General features: G+C 40.4%; 1 protein-coding gene across 1 annotated transcript in view; it reads left to right on the forward strand.

The window, feature by feature from the left end:
- Positions 1-17,284, forward strand: part of LOC124606557 (cytochrome P450 4C1-like) — a 105,521-nt gene that overhangs the window by 39,543 nt on the left and 48,694 nt on the right. Inside the window, exons 3-4 of the mRNA XM_047138541.1 lie at positions 3,189-3,401; positions 13,514-13,735. Of these exons, the coding sequence (XP_046994497.1) occupies positions 3,189-3,401; positions 13,514-13,735 (435 nt within the window). The remainder of the gene's footprint in view (positions 1-3,188; positions 3,402-13,513; positions 13,736-17,284) is intronic.

Consider the following 17,284-nt stretch of genomic DNA (forward strand, 5'->3'; position numbering starts at 1 on the left):
CAAATTTTGGAAGCATAATGGACCCTAAAATGAAGTATTTACACATCTGAATTGCACAACTTAGTAAAATACACACAGCTGACATATTAGCAATGCTGAAATAAAATACAGATAAGTAGACGATTGTAGTTCACTCTTTGTGCCACTTATTAATACCACACATACATTTATCACAACACATAACACTTGGTTCTACAACACTGCAAAACACACGTGAGTATTATTGTTGATCTAACTTAATTTACAATGCATTTGTTAATGGGTATCACCGGAGCAAACAACGTTGTTTCCCGCATTGAAATTCTTCAAAAATTCGTCCCTAAAACGAATGTCTCAGTCAGCCAAGCGTTACAGTGCCCCGTGCTAGAGTATTGATATCATCTTGTAGTTCAAAAAGCTTTAATCTTCTGTCGCACTGTGGACAGTACATGACACTTCGACGAAATAGCATACTGAATAGTAATAACGTACAATCGTATAGTAAGAAACAAGTGTTGCTTTGCTTTCAGAGTCACTATGCTACGAGATAACTTCATATTGCAATAAAAAACGAATGGTAACAGCTACTGGTAATGTCAATCATTACAGTAACCCACATGCTGGAGAATTAATTTTCTCTTGCAGTACAAGTTTCTCATCTTCTGTTGGTAATGCTAACATGTGCAGTCACACGGTAGAGACTACATGACACTTCATCTAAAGAACGTACTGAACAGTACCAAGCGAGGACTCTGGACTCACATTCGGGAGGACGATGGTCCAAACCTGCATTCGGCCATCCTGACGTAGGTTTTCCGTGATTTCCCCAAATCTCTTCAGGCAAATGCCAGGATGGTTCCTTTAAAAGGGCATGATCAACTTTCTTCCTCATCCTTTCCTAATCCGATGAGACCGATGACCTCGCTGTCAGGTCCCCTCCCCCGAATCAGCCTACCATCGATACTGAATAGTAGTAATACACATTCATATAGGTAATATACGAGGGTTCCTATGGTTTCAAAGTCGCCCAGACATTATAGTGATTACATGTCAATTGATTTTATCTTGTAGAACAAAACATTTGTCGTCTTATGCTGATTATACTGAGCAAGCAAGGTAGTGACAGCTGTCGATACCAGCCAAATACACATTCAGAACTTAAGCAGTAGACTAACACCAAAAGCTGAGAGTGTTTGTGTGAACTAGATGTTAGCTACTCCATCTTAAATAGTATTCTATCACAAGAAGCTGACAGTGTACATGTGCAGTTGGTGGTAACTACTGGATCTTAAACCATATTCTGTATATACAGTAGGTGTAAGCTACTGGGGTATGAGCTACTTCAGGTGTCAACCATTTGGGGAGTGCACCAATGCATATGTGCAGAGGTCAGTCAGTATATTTATGATCTCGACTAAACAAGTTGGTACTTATTCTGACAATTTGAGACTTGTTTCAACAAGCAAACGAGATTAGTCAGCAAACTGAAACTTATCAAGACTTGTTCCCAGCAGAAGCTGTGTATGTGGCCACTGAGGGTGTCAGCTACTGGGGATTTCAGATACTGGGTGTGTGTGGGTGTCAGGTACTGGGTGTGTCAGATATTTATAATACAATTCAAAGGCCCTTTAATCAATTCCAGACGTGACCTAAAGTCATACTAGATGTGTGTGTGTGTCGGTGTACGAGTGTGTGTTTTCTGACGCGTTTTGGGTCTGGTAATACTGCACGCTACAACCTTTAAGTAATTTATTGGATAAATACTTCTGAACAATACACAAAAAATTCAGATTGGTCAGTTACTTTGGAGTACAGCCATAGTATCGACTCTGGGACTACATTGCGATTTCATTTTAATGCCTGCTAAAATATTATGCTGTGGTTGGTTGTTCTACGCTGATACTGGCTCCAGAGGGAGCAGGGCTTGCTGCCATCTTGGATTGTGATTACCTGTGCATGTAGCAAATGCACAGGAGATCGGTGGTATCGCAAAGTTCACTACCACAGTTAATTGCTAATTGGTCTGAATTTGCCGTTAATGTGCTACTTAACTCGAACAAAATTCAGGAATCAATATGTATCGACTTGATCTAAGTGTTCCCTGACTCTTATTTGCTAGGCTCCAGTTTGGAATCAATTAACAGCGATTACGGACCAAATGTTCTGCATTTTTTTAAAGTCTGGTGTAGAAATGATTCCATGAATGTGATGCCTGCAAGGCATTATTTTCCCAAAAAGTTTTCAATTAAAGCAAATACGGCTCCAAAAGTGTTAATGCCGTTGCGTCAAAAGCTAATGCTTTTAGTTAGGACTGAAAATTCCATTCAGCGAGAATTTCATACTAACTTTGCCTTCTTTTTCCATAGCACGTTAAGGGACGAAAACATGCGTTCATTTTTGTCACATTTCAGTTGTATTTCACTAGCAACTCCTACGTGCTTTATTATAGAGAGTTCCAGACCAACTTCACTACAATGAATACATCTTACACAGTTTGAAAAAATTCCTTTGAGAACCGACATATCAAATATTTCATTCACATCCGATTCGCCCATAAAACATTCATAGTTTTCACTCATTGAACCAAGCTTCTTCTGTGAAGTATTTTCTTTCCCACTTTGACTGCTATGGGCAGGTGTACTTGAGAGGTTAGGTTCACTCACTTGGTTATCGTCTTTATTGTTTACAGTAATAACACATACCTTTGGCTTTCCAACATTTCTCCTTTTCTTAAAAGCCTTCAGAGGATTTCTAATAACTTTACTTTTACTCATTATTATACTTCAACAAAACAGAGACTCAAGAAACAGAATTAATTATGAATATTTTCGAGATAACGACAGAGTAAATAAACATGAAACAATCGACAATCACACCAGCGATATATATTGAACCATCACAGGTTAGCCACAACACATACTTTATCTCACATCACTAAAATGTACCTGATGAACACGGACGTTAATAATAACACCATTTGAGAGCAGTTTAACAGCGCCACAGTGAGTCACGCCCATGTAGAACACATTTCAAAAAAAATTTAGTTGTAGTCTTCGGAATTGAATAAATTATATATCTATTAAAAGGTAATAGTCTGCAGATTCAGAAAACGCAAAAAAGTAAAAATTGAAGTTTTCATGATTTTGAGCCTTTCCGGAGCCCCTTAAACGTTACATGTATTAATCAAGACTGCCGTTGCCATGTAACAGGTACTCGCGAAGTTCACTGGAACATTCAACGAGAGCGGGCGCTATCTGTGCGAGAAGCTGGCGGAGTCTGCTGGGGCGACGGTGGACGTTTACCCCATGCTGATGGAATGTGCGCTGCGCACCATGGTGAAGGTCGTCTTTGGTGTCGAGCTGGATCGTCTGGAGCCAGACCGAAGCAAGCATTCCCGTATAGCGGCCATCAGGAAAATGTCGGTGAGTCCACAAAATGCGTCAAATGTGTTTACTTTTACTGAAATCCATATACCGAATATAAAGTACTAAACATACAATTTAAATCTGTAATTTTTTGATCGACAGCCCGTAGATGTACAGCTGTTTTATATTCTGCAACAGTTACAATATTTCGGCAGTCAAATGTGTCGATATCGTCAGGTGCGCTGCGCTGACGAGGATGGCCAACTTACACTGAGGTGAAATAAGTTACTGGGTAGCGATATGCACATATACATGAGGCGGTAATAATGCTTACAGAAGCTATGAAAGGACGGTGAGTTAGAGGAACTGTCATTTGTACTCCGGTGGTTCATATAAAAAAGTTTCCAACGTGATTATGGTCAGACGACGAGAATTAACGGACTTTGAATGGGGAATGGTAGTTGCAGCTAGACGCACGGGACATTCCATTTCGGAAATCGTTTGGCAACTCCATATTCCGATATCCACAGTGTCAAGAATGTGCCACGAATATTACCTCTCACCACGGATGACACAGTGGCCAACAGCCTTCACTTAACGACCGAGAGCAGCAGCGTTTGCGTGGAATTGTCAGTGCTAAAAGAGAAGCAACACTGCTTGAAATAACCCTAGAAATCAATCTGGGACGTACGACGGACGTTTACGTTAGGGTAGTGTGGCGAAATTTGACGTTAATGGGCTATGGCAGCAGAGGACAGGTGCGAGTGCATTTTATAACAGCACAACATCGCCTGCAGACCCTATCGGTTGGATTTCAGACGGCTGGAAAACCATGGCTTGGTCAGATGAGTCTCGATTTCAGTTCGTAAGAGCTGATGGTAGGGTTCGAGTGTCATGCAGACGCCGGAAGGACATGGACTCAACTTGTCAACAGGGCATTGCGCAAACTGGTGGTGATTCCATAATGTTGTGGCTATGTTTACATGAAATGGGGTGGGTACTCTGGTCCAACTGAACCGATCAGTTACTGGAAATGGTTATGTTCGGCTACTTGGAGACCAACTGCAGCTGCTCGTCGTCTTGATGTTTCCAGACAACGGTGGTTTTTTATGTATGAGAATGCGCTATGTCACCAGGTCACATTTGTTCGAAATTGAGTTGAAGAATATTGCGGACAATTCGAGCGAATTGTAACAACAACAACGTTATAATATTGTACATATAATAATTTTTGCTTCTGTTTTTCGATAAATAAGTATAATCGATGTTCTGATTTCATTTCTTTTTTGTTTCATGCCATTATGTTAAAGGAACTGTAAACAATTTTCGATGTGAATATTAATGTTTATGTCAAATTGCAAGCAATATTATAACAGAATGGAAATGTAAGAAATGTTGAAACTGTTGTAAGATGTTAAAATTGTAATTGTGCGCCTGGTCCATACGTAGGCAATGTATTAGGCTATGTGGAGTGCAAAACTTTTGGTGAATACTCTGTCTGTAAGGGAGCGGTGAAAGGTGGATGGCAGGCGAGCGCGGGAAAATGCACACGGGCGCGGCACGGCATAACGGGCTCAGCAGTAGTAGTCGGAGTTGGGCATCGGTCTAAGAAACACGCTCTGGATCGAGAAGGCTCTCCTGGAAAACGTGATTTCATTGAGCCTCGGATGTGCCGTTTCCGACGACTATACAGCATGGCTATATTCCGTAGGCACTAAATGGAAAAGTATTGCGACGCTGAGAAGAAGCAAAGTGCCGATACATCAAGAGCCATAGCTGTGATTGTATGTGTGCTTTGCGCCTCGCCATCTCGCCGCACGCCAAACGCCGCATCGACACGAACAGGTTGAAACTTTTAGTACTGTATTCGTGTGGACCAGTGTTACTTTTGTTCCTGACTGTTCAATAACAACCTAACTTTTACCAGAACTGTCCTATCATTTAATTATCCTCATCACTAACCTAGACAGGGTCCTTTCCACATGTTGTGCAATCCGAGTGTCCCGAAATGAAGATTTAAAGTTTATGTTAATAATACTTACCTGCAAACCTATCTATGTTAGAATGATGTTTAAAGAACTTTGTTGTTAATGAATAAATATGCAAATAATATAGGTCTGGCAAAGTTGGAACATAATGTTGAAATTGGTTTAGTAATGAAGTTTAATTATTTGAGGCAGATAAAATGGTAATTAAATGAGCAGGAAATAAGCTAAAAAGAGTAGTAACTCACCTATTGGAAATCTTGAGTGCTTAATGAATCCTTTAATCAATATTTTCAATACAGTGATCATAACAGTTTCAGGGTACCCCCCCCCCTTTTTTTCTTTTATATTCATTTAAATTCTGAAGTGTACTGAACTGATTTGACCAGCAAAGTTAAAGTCAATATAAAACCAAAATTTATTAGTGTTTTACCTTTTTCAAAATTGATATTGTATGTGTGTTTCGAAAGTGCTATTTCTAGGGTAACCTATGCCCGATTTTAATCAGATCAATAGACAGTACGAAGTTTGTAGTAAACATTATAGTGTATTGTTGTGTATTTATGGCTTGTCCATATTAGTACAGAAAGTTAAATCATTAGTTCAGTAAATTTTCTGGTTCTAAAATTTACCATATTATGCAGTGTTATTACGTGTTGTTTTGTATGAACGTACATCAACTTGTACTGGGAAAAAACTCAGTTAATGCCTAATTAGGCTGGCGACCGTATTATTAACAATTTGGTGGCATCTGCTGTGTTGTTTCTTGTCCGACCTAACGTGTAGTTGCACTTCAGACTTGCTTGACGTATCATTGTTGTTACTGAGTGGGTGAAAGTCTGATTTTGCCTCCATTCGGGTACACACGGTCAACATGTATACCAAAATCCTTCCTTATAAGGTGAACCCCGTCAACTTACCATAGTACAGGCTTTAATAAGTATCGTGCGCAGTAGCGCAGCGTTACAACCTAAATCACCCGGTAAGAATCCTGTCGAGCATTTATGGGACATAATAGAGAGGTCAGTTCGTGCACGCAATTCTGCACCGTTAACACTTTCGCATTTATGGGTGGCTATTGAGGCAGCATGGTTCAATATTTCTGCTGGGGACTTCCAACGAGTTTTGAGTGCCTGCCACGTCGAGTTGCTGTACTAGGCCGGGCGAGAGGACATGAGACACGATGTTAGAAGGTATCCCGGTGTACATCCCTCCTCCCCACGAGCTGCTCTCTACACGGTCCGCGCCTGAGAATGCCTGTCGGCGAGCGAGGAGTTAATTGCGTCGGCGTCTGGAGCGTGCGACGCGCGGCACGGTAGCGCGGTTTTGCTCCGTCCGCTATGGCCGCAATAACATTGTGTTTCCCCAGTGTCTTCTTAATTAGAGGCATGTTCGTTCGCAAGCCTTGCTGAGATTACAGGTGCAGTTCTGGTTAATGAGACTTTAACAATATTTGTTATGTTGGGCCTTCAGCTGACATTAATTTCAATGAATAATGAAAAGCGACTCAGCCGTATTTTTACACACTTATTGTGTTTCTTTGAAAATCTTCAGGTTGCCTGCAGTTAAACAAAACAGGAAATTACGATTAAACTATGTCATTTAGACTGGCAATGGCAGGGAAAGCGTTTCTGAAGAAGAGAAATTTGTTAACATCGAGTATAGATTTAGATGTCAGAAAGTCGTTTCTGAAAGTATCTGTGTGGAGTGTAGCCATGTATCGAAGTGAAACATGGACGATAAATAGTTTAGACAAGAAGTATTCTCTTCTTGTCTAAAGCTTCTATTCTGAAGCTTTCGAAGTGTGGTGCTACAGATGAACGCTGAAGATTAGATGGGTAGGCCAAACAACTAGTGAGGAGGTGTAACTCTTCAGGCTTTCCCGGCGAGATCTTGACATGTAAAATAATCGGGTCTACTGCCAGAGCGACACAAACATCCGATAATGAGGAGGTATTGAAAAGAATTGGGGAGAAGAGGAGTTTGTGGCACAACTTGACTAGAAGTTGGTAGGACATGTTCTGAGGCATCAAGGAATCACCAATTTAGTATTGGTTCAAATGGTTCAAATGGCTCTAAGCACTATGGAAGTCAACATCTGAGGTCATCAGTCCCCTGGAACTTAGAACTACTTAAACCTAACTAACGTAAGGACATCACACACATCCATGCCCGAGGCAGGAGTCGAACCTGCGACCGTAGCGGTCACGCGGTTCCCAACTGAAGGACATCACACACGTCCATGCCCGAGGCAGGAGTCGAACCTGTGACCGTAGCGGTCACGCGGTTCCAAACTGAAGCGCCTAGAACGTCACGGCGACACCGGCCGGCCAATTTAGTATTGGAGGGCCGCGTGGAGAGTAAAAACCGTAGAGGGAGACCAGGAGATGAATACACTAAGCAGATTCAGAAGGATGTAGGTTGCAGTAGATACTGGGAGATGAAGAAGCTTGCACACTATAGAGTAGCATGGAGAGCTGCATCAAACCAGTCTCAGGACTGAAGACCACAACAACAATAAGATGTCATTTTAAAGAAAAAAATATTAGTAAATTGCATGATCACTCACCGTCATTTTGTGTGAGCACATTTAGCGTTTGTGTGCAGTTGGTTCATATATGCAATTGATTACTGAGCGTTTTTAGTCATCTACGTCAGTGCAGCCTTTTAGAAGCTTTGCCATCTGTCCCTTTATTGTACACACATGTATAAAATTAAGCCCAGCTTGCTGTTATCAGTTCTTTTATTCTGCAGTCATTATCACTTTGTATAATCACAATTACGGCTTGTGTCGTGCTATATCTCACTATTTTACAGTCAATTGTGTAATAAGTCACACGACGATATAGATCTAATGATGATACAGCTTTGCGTAACCAATGGTCTATGTTCTCTTGCATTGTAGCTAACATGAAACAGGTCGTTTGCAATTTTATTAGCAGCATACAGTAAAGACAAGTTTGGTTGCCTTAGCACTTTTACATTTTTTTAAAGACAACGAATCTCTTGTGACAAAGTTACTGATAGTGTATAATCGTTCTGTGAGATCAAAATTATTGTTTCAGATTCACAGGATGAACGTCAATGAAACCGACAAACTGCAGGGACGGATTCGCGACTGGAAATGGGGGGAAAAGGTCATACGAATTTGTGTCGGGAAACGCTTCGTTGCCACGGTAGATGGCACAGGCGAATAGGAGTCCCTCTGACCACGTGCCACGCGAACCGGCATCATTTTTGTCTTTTGTCATAAGTACTAGGTACGTAATTAACAAGTAACGTATTTTCAAATTAATTAAAAGTTAATCTGTTACTCGAAAATTTAACTTCGTCAGTTAACGATCAACGAACTAACGGTCTTGTGCCCAGTCATAGTAAAAAGGCAATTGCTGCCTCTTCCTTCATGTCTTCGTCCGCCTGCACAGGTTGAACTGTAATTGTGAGGCACAGAACGCGCGTAATATGCCATTACGACTAACCGTTTTTTCGGGACACAGCTCTGAGGTACTCCAATTCCCGAGGCAGACGCTCAACATCTGCGATGGTGAGCACTCTATGCACCAGTGTTTTCAGTACCCCATTCCTCTTTGCTCTGTAATGGCACATGCAATGACTAACGTAATGGAATACGGCTGTGCGAGGATTTCGGCATAAGCTTCCAAATACTGAGACAGTGTCAGTAGAGAAGTCATCGAAATACCCATCAGGAGCAGTCTCATCAACTGGGACTCGGTCAAAAGTCTCAGGAAGGCTTCAGAATCAGCACTGGTGTAACTAAGATGACACACAGCAGACACAACATTCTGGCGGACAAGGCGGGCAGATGAACAACACTGAAACCGGGGAGCTCTGCCAGGCGTTGCAGACAAGACGCCGACGCGACCGCCCCCTCGGACGCCTAACACGCGCTTTGAGGCGCGCACTGCGTAGGGGTCGGCTCTCATTCAGCACAAAAACTCCTACATTGTCGCATTTCCAACGCGTCCACGTCTCACTTAGCCCCTTCGAATGTTGTTTGTGGTCTTCAGTCAGAAGACTGTTTTGATGCAGCTGTCCATGCTGCTCTGTCCTGTGGAAGCCTCTTCATCTCTGAGTAACTACTGCAACTTACATCCTTCTGAATCTGTTTAGTGTATTCATCTCTTGGCCTTCCTCTGTCATGTTTACCTCCCCACACTTCTCTGTAGTACTAAAATGGTGATCCCTTGACGTCTCAGAATTTGCCCTTCCAACGGATCCCTTCTTCTAATTACGTTCTGCCACACATTTCTTTTATTCCCAAATACATTCAGTACCTCCTCAGAGATAAGTGAACTACCGATCTAATCGTAAGCATTATTCTATAGTACCACATTTCAAAAGCTCACCTCTTGCCTAAATTGTTTGTCGTTCGACTTTCACTTCCATGCTTGGCTGCACTCGATACAAACACAACTAGAAAAGAGTTCGTAGCACTTACATTTATATACTATCAAAAACAGCCTTTAACACAATTTATTTATTACGGTGACCGGTTTCGACCACTACTGTGGTCATCTTCAGAGCTTCAAGTCGTATACAAAGCTTTAATTTGAGGGCTACATACATTAAAGAAAATACATAAAGTTATAAAGATATAAAACGGTGAATTACCAATGAGTAAGAACCTCCTTCTGCTGGAGAATCACTACTGGAGAAAACAGTGCACGTCTTACTATATATAATGGAGGCTCCGCCCACTTCTGACGGAATGATGTAATTACTAAGCAATGGCTAATAGGTCGAATAACAATGTAAAATTTCTTAGTTAAAAGAACGCTGTCAAGAAATAAAAATAAACACACACTAAACTTAGCTTTTTTAACAGCTATGTCAATTAAGAAGCGTTAAAAATATTCTCAAGGCCTGTTAGTGAACCATTTGGAACCTCTGGTTCCCATGGTGAAGTTGGACGCCGTTCCAAAGATGAGGCAGCAGGCTTCTTTCCACTGAAGTTGTTGTCAAGTCGATAGGCAAACTAGTGGTTGCCATGGTGAAGATAAACGCCAGTGCAAAGATGTGACAACAGGCTTCTTTCTAACGCAGTTGTTGCGAAAGTGGAATGGGAAAGACTGTCACGTCAGACCAACAAGGAAGACTGGAAGCACGTAAAGTTTTAGAACTGTGTGGCAGGCCTCAGCTTTTCAAACTGTTCCATTTTCGTAACTCTAATTACAGCAACTTAGCATGAACATTTGTTGCTCATTGTCCCAATTGCATTACCAAGCAGGGCCCCTTCCTTTTCCGGAATGAACCCGAATGTCGTTGAAATTCAAACGCCAGCATTAAAGTAATATTATTCCATTTCACTGCTTCAATTTCAAAGTTCAGTTAAAGTATGCATAGCTGGTTACAATATTTAGATTACACAAGCACAAATTATGACTGCGAGCTTTGTTACATATTTTAGCTTACCTGTGTCTACAGCTCGGCTTGGTACGTACTACATTTTACTATTGTTAATTCTTCAGAATCATTAAATTCAAGTTCAAAGTTAAATCTCTTATTTTTAAATTGCGTAGATTCAAGTAGCTTTTGAAATGATTGTTGAGGTAGCCCAAGACTAACCTTATTTTATTGAATTTCGTAGTGCTTCAGAAACAAAGCTCACTATTAATTTCAGTCACTGTATTAACTTTCAATTTTCCGGTTTTATTAATTATTTTGCTAAATTAAGTCAGAGTGTAGCGAAATTTATTACTTCTGACAAACTTTCAGTTTTCACACTACACGTGTCAACCTTCAGTCGCCACGCTTCTAGTGCTAATTATATGTGCAATAACCTTTCTTTTTCAGTTACTATAGTAATTGTCCATAAGACTGGCGACTGTAATTTTCCCCAAATCTCTAATATCTAATTACCGCTAGTTAATTGTTAACGTAACGGCCGCACATTTACTTTCTTTGTTAACTTTACCCCTCTTCAAAATTAATTTCCACCAATTTCATTAGCAGTTTTCCTTTCATTTAGATGTAAACCTTTCCTCCCTCTTTACCGACAGATTAACTTCGGTGACGATTGCTTTTCCCAAATTTCCATTAGGTACACGCGGTTTAATTTTTCACTGTCATTAAGGTCGATAAGTGAGGGGGAGGTTACACGCTGACTTAGAAGTTTCAATTTTTTGCGCCGTAATGGAACCTTGGATCTTAGTAAGCGACATATATTTCAACTTGATATGTCCGACAGGTTATCAGAAGGAATCCCATGACTGCTGTCATCTCAGTGTATTGTTGGTGTGGAAACTACTAACAGAGACTATTGTGTGTGGAGTACAAAAAGTTCGGAGGAAATTATGTGTTAAGGGGACCACACTCTGCCTATCTAACCCATGTTAATTTGGGCAAGTATTTGACCAATTTCTGAAAAAACTAATTGATGCAGGACGTTAATATTATTACTGTATGTTACGTGATGCTAATAGAGTCAACTGTACTAAAATATACTTTATCCATTTGATAGTTTTTAAGAAATAATTTTTTAAATGTATTAACAAAAAATATTAAGTTTTTTCTGCAGAAAATATTTTTTGTGAACTTCCTAATGGGGGAATAGTAATGAACGTAGTATCAGAGGTGGCTTTTTATGTTATGCACAGTCTCTGAAAATTTCATTCATTTATATATGATAGTTTCTGATAGAATGGGGCATATGTACTGAAAATTTTAGTTTGCAGGAAATTGACTTTAAAGAACAAACTTTTGAAACTTGTTACTTACAGTTAACGAAAATTGTCCTGCTGCATATGATGGCCCTTCTTTGGCCTCTAGCATGTCTTCCAGCTTCTTTTTCACCTTCCTGGATGTTTGTCTCGCTTTCTTGGCCATATTAGATGCAGACCTGTCTGCATCGGCTATCCTCATTTTATCACAATGTTGCAGTCCAGTGACCATATGTTCACCAGGATTAATTCCCAGCTTTTGCAGTACCCAACACTTTCCAATATTACCACAATTGAATGTAACAACAGCATCATGAACTCCTAGTTTCATTGTATGCATGCCTGCAATTATAGTGTTAGGAAGGGCTGTTCCAAACTATGCTGCTGAAACATTGATTTGGGTTCTGTGTCTGCCCATGCAGACATTTCCTTAGAAGGTCAGGATGAGCCAAGTCTCTGAAAATAGGTTTAATTGCTGTAATAACAGCAGCAGGAAGAGAACGCTGGTGAGAATAAGATTCTCCAGTTGCCTGAGCCCTATTGTATTTGCACCACGAATTTTCTCATGATGGACACAATCCACGATATGGCTTATCATCAGTAGAGGCCTTATGGAAGAATATGGCCCAAACATCTCTCTTCATTGCCTCCATATGTTCTTTATTTCTCTAATTGCCTGCCAATAGTATACCTGCAAGTTTTCTATTTCAGTTTTAGTTAACCGACCCTGTCTGGTCAACAATTTTCCATCTTCTTATTTTTTCCTCTCATATTAACAGTTAGTTTTCTCAGCCTTGTTGCCATACGTTTTTTAACATGGCCTACACATTCTATTTTGCTAATAATTTGAGTTGACCACATTGTTGTATGCTTTACTATCGCCATCGCCTAAATATTTGGCGTACCGTACGCATCTTGTTTCTACGGAGCGATGAAATATTTGTTGTACTCCATGAACTTCCATACCACCACTTGTTCCTCTAAAATTAGCCACACAGTTGTGTTCTGTATGTTCATTGACTTTACAACATTTGCAATATTCAGACATTATCTGCACATCTAACACTTTACCGGTGCGTACACACGTGGCAGTCACTTCTCCATTCAGAGAAGTAAGTATGTCCTCTTTTCTGCCAACTTCCATTAAGTGCAACTGCAATATCCTAACATCCATCATTTTCTTGCACTGCCAACGTGGAATGTAGGGGATATAAAGATCTAAAATATATGCTGGAAAATGGGTGACAGAAAAGTGGGCGTGGCACCTAAACATACGTGGTAGAAAAATGCTCTTTAAATGCTCGAAAAAATTTTTTTCAGCAAAATCTTTTTCAGAGTACTTAAACAAAACCTTAATCTATCGAAAGATGATGAAAACCAAAACTCTATTTTTTTCGACCTGAACCACGATGTGGTCACCTTAAGCCATAATGTAACTCTAAGTTTGCTTTACACATATGATAAATACACTGAGCTGTTGCAACTGATCATGTGTATTCCCTAGGCAATAATTGTCCGACCCTGGAAGGCAATTAATGGCATCATGTGGCTGAGTGCAGAAGGTCGAGCAGTGAAGAGGAATATTGCGGAGTTCAGAAGCCTAGTGAAGCGTGGCCTCGCCATTGCAAGAGAAGACATGAAGGCTGACGGTTCAACTCCTTTGGTCCACTTTCTTTCGGAGCAGAAGCAAGGGCAGCACTTGACTGAAGAAGAAATATACAATGAAGTGAGTATTCGTGTTTAAAAACTTTAACGAATATCTTTACCTATAGGCTGGTTTCCATGAGTTTCAGTGGAATAAAATGAAATTTTGCTAACAGTGTTCAGATACATTGGGATAGGCGACGCCCAGGGGGAGTGTGGGTCGGCTGTGAGGCGTACAGAGATACTCCGCGCGTTTGTGATAAAAAAAAGAGTCCGGCTTACGCAACTGCCTACTAACAGGTGATCGCGACTTCGAATTCCGCTCTGGCAGACATTTTCGCTCGTCGCCGCTAATGCTCCACACAGTCCTGATACAGTTGATATCACCAGTCCCTTCGCTTTCAGTTCCTTTCTCCTCTCTCCTCCTTCAATTAAACCATACAGCGAGTTTCATAATTTATAAAGTATTCCGGGCTATTATGTCGTGGTCGGAGGGATTCCACTTTAAAACCCGACATTTCGTCCCCATCTGAGGAGGACATTTTCAAGGGGGATCGTAGCTTTGTTGAATGTCTGATTCACACCCTGGCTCACTACTGACTGACGGTCTCTAGCTGTCTATAGCTTCCAGTTCTTCTACGTTCATGGTCCAATCATTAAACCCAATACTCGACGTGCTTCGGTCTCAGTGCATTTTGCAATGTGTTTCAAAATTTTATCCGTTATCATAAGATGTCAAGCACTTTTCATTGTGCATGCAGAAATGGTCCTGCACAGTCTTTGAAAACATTCTGTTGTCCATATCTTCCAGCCGAACAGTCACCTATAAATTCCACTTTCCAGGTCGTTCCGTCTGGTGTTACGACATGGCTACCTGCAGCCACGAGCTGACCTGCCCTTTTTGGGAGCTGTTCCTGTAACAGTACCAATTATTATTACAACATACAGCACATTCTGGTTTCAGTATATTGTGAAATATTCGAGCAAAAACCACACTTTCATAAATGCAATGTAAGAATTGTAAAAACTCAAGAAAACAACAACGTAAGTGTCGCAATTGAAATCTGTGTCTATGCAGCACATATATAAACAGTAATGATTATAAGAACACACACATAAACATGCACACCTTCCTCATCAGTATTCAGTAGAACATCCTGTTTTCTGATGAAAAATCTGGAACTACAATTGGCAGTAATTCTTTCTCAGGACAAGACTCCAGCGGCTCGCCGTCAGGTTCATGATCCAAAATCTCATTTAGGACATTTATAATGTCCTCTTCTGTTCGTAGAGGTTTGGCCATAATAAATTTATATGTCGCATGCACTATTTATACAGTCAGAATGCACTACTAAGACCGTACTACGTGAAACAAAGCACTGCTGCGTACACAGTCATACATGTTTCAACCTGCTCTCCCTCTCTTCCCCTGCTGTAAAACTTCAACGTCATCAATCAGTGAGATAAGAAGTAGTATTGTGATTGTTGACCAAACGCAATCGAACGATAACCATGAAAGTATACGAAAAATGTGATTGTTATAGCGGCTGCAAAAGAGGAATCAGGAATGACCCGTCCGCGGTTCTAGGTGAATCTTCATATTTCTATTAAATTGTTTCCCCATTAAATCTAAAATTAAGTATAATCGCCTATTTACCTTATTTCATAAAAAGTCACAGAAATTCAGCACTCTAGGCAATAATGCAAAGGGGTGGCAATCCGGTGTTAAAGCAAAGTCTCTGTACTTTACTGTTACTAATCCCGTTTATGAACCTAATTTGTCATTTCTTTACTTTAGCTTTATTTTTCTGTCATTGGTGCTCGAAAGTTATCCATTGTTATTTTAGCATTTATAATTTACTATTGCAAGTAAGTCATCATTTGGGTATAGTCATTTTTGTGAATCATTCTTACTTACTAGGTAGAGATAACAAACTAATAGCATATGTACAACAAGAAGGTATATATTCCTTGCCTACATTAGACAGAACAGAAAAAATTTGAAAGGGAAATAAAGTTCCATCCAGCTGGAACCACACAGTACGCCAAACTGTGTATCCGCCAAAGAGTGGCAGACTACCTACAGAAACCTATTACTGTCAGTTTTGAAAGGCTTCAAACGTAAAATGTTTCCCAGACCTGGTTCTCTCTTGCTTTTCGGGTATTCCAAACCATATACATTTGCATGAGGCTTACTTCTTATCCTGAATGGCCCTTGATAAACGTGCATAAGCTACTTTGTTTCCGATGAATTTTTCTTAGATTTTTCTTCAGTTTTGACTAGTACTAGTTAACCAACGTTAAAACTAGTGGGGAAAGATTTTGCTTCGTGTCATCTCTTTCTGACCAAGGCTCTCTTATCAGAAATTTGATCTATTCACTGTCCCTTAGGCTCTATTTCTTCGAAGATATAGTTGTTCTCCTCATAAGCATCTTGCACATTATTCCCAAATTCGATACCCTCCTGCAAGTATCCCTTATTCCTCATTACTCTAATAGGCAGATCCCATGCTTCATTATTACTGCCTACATAATTTTCAATGAAAGGCTCTGTAATCACAAGAACATCTGTTAAAGTTAATACCAAGTGGCTCTGATCAAAGTCAGTCCAACACAAACTGAGAATGATTAAAAAGGGATGATCTATTATTACGTTACCTATACCAGTCAGTATCAAAGCCTCGTGCTGTACGGGTCTAGAAACTTCTCCAGTAGCACCTATTGCTCTTAAACCCCTTCTTTCATGACAGCTCATTCTTATTACGAATATAATCAAAGAATACTTGGGACAAAGCACTTGCTTTGCTGCCACTATCAAGAAGACAACGCACTGTTACTCCTGAGATGCTAGTTTTTATAATAAGGTTAGTTATTCTAGTTTGAACAGATTCCTCATAAAGCCTTCTAATAAACGCATTTCAATCTGTTTCCAGCTAAAATAATTTTGTTCAGTTGGAACTACATTCACACTCAGATTCACGGGGTCATCAACCTCTACATTTTCAGCTGGCTTTTCCAACCTGTCCATCAATTTTATATCAAAGCACCTGACGACTTCCTCTACTTTCGTTTGCTGCACATCAGCTAAACTGCTCTCTGCCTCTGAGCAACTGTATCCCTGCATTGCTATCTACAATACTGTCGTCGGCTTTTACAACTTGTGGCAAGTCAATACAGCTGACAGGTTCCATGACCTCTTTATTACTGCTACACCCGTTGTCTAACAACTCCTCCCCCTCAGAACCTTGCACAACTGACTCTACTTCCTCTACCGAAACTTTAGCCTTCAGGTTGCCATTATTGTCTCATTCAAACATGTTAATTTGTTCCTCCCTATTATCTGTAGCGTTTTCTTTTTCCTTCTTGGCCCATTTTTCTAATGTGTCCAAAACGCTGTCATCTAGATAATCAGAGTGGTTCAGTATACTATTGGTACTGTATTTTCCTATTTTATCATCCCTACTATCGGTTTGCGAGTGCTGAATGACTGGCTAGTATGTGTTTTTTTACTGGTTGTATTACTATTTTCACCTGGTAAGCGCCAGTTCCTTCGTGGACGGGATTTTGTTTCCCAAACGCGGTCTGCTATGTTCATTCAATTCAGAATCAGATTGGGTAGCATTCGGCTCTC

This window comes from Schistocerca americana, chromosome 3 (genome assembly GCF_021461395.2).
Source record: "Schistocerca americana isolate TAMUIC-IGC-003095 chromosome 3, iqSchAmer2.1, whole genome shotgun sequence".
Lineage (NCBI taxonomy): Eukaryota > Metazoa > Arthropoda > Insecta > Orthoptera > Acrididae > Schistocerca > Schistocerca americana.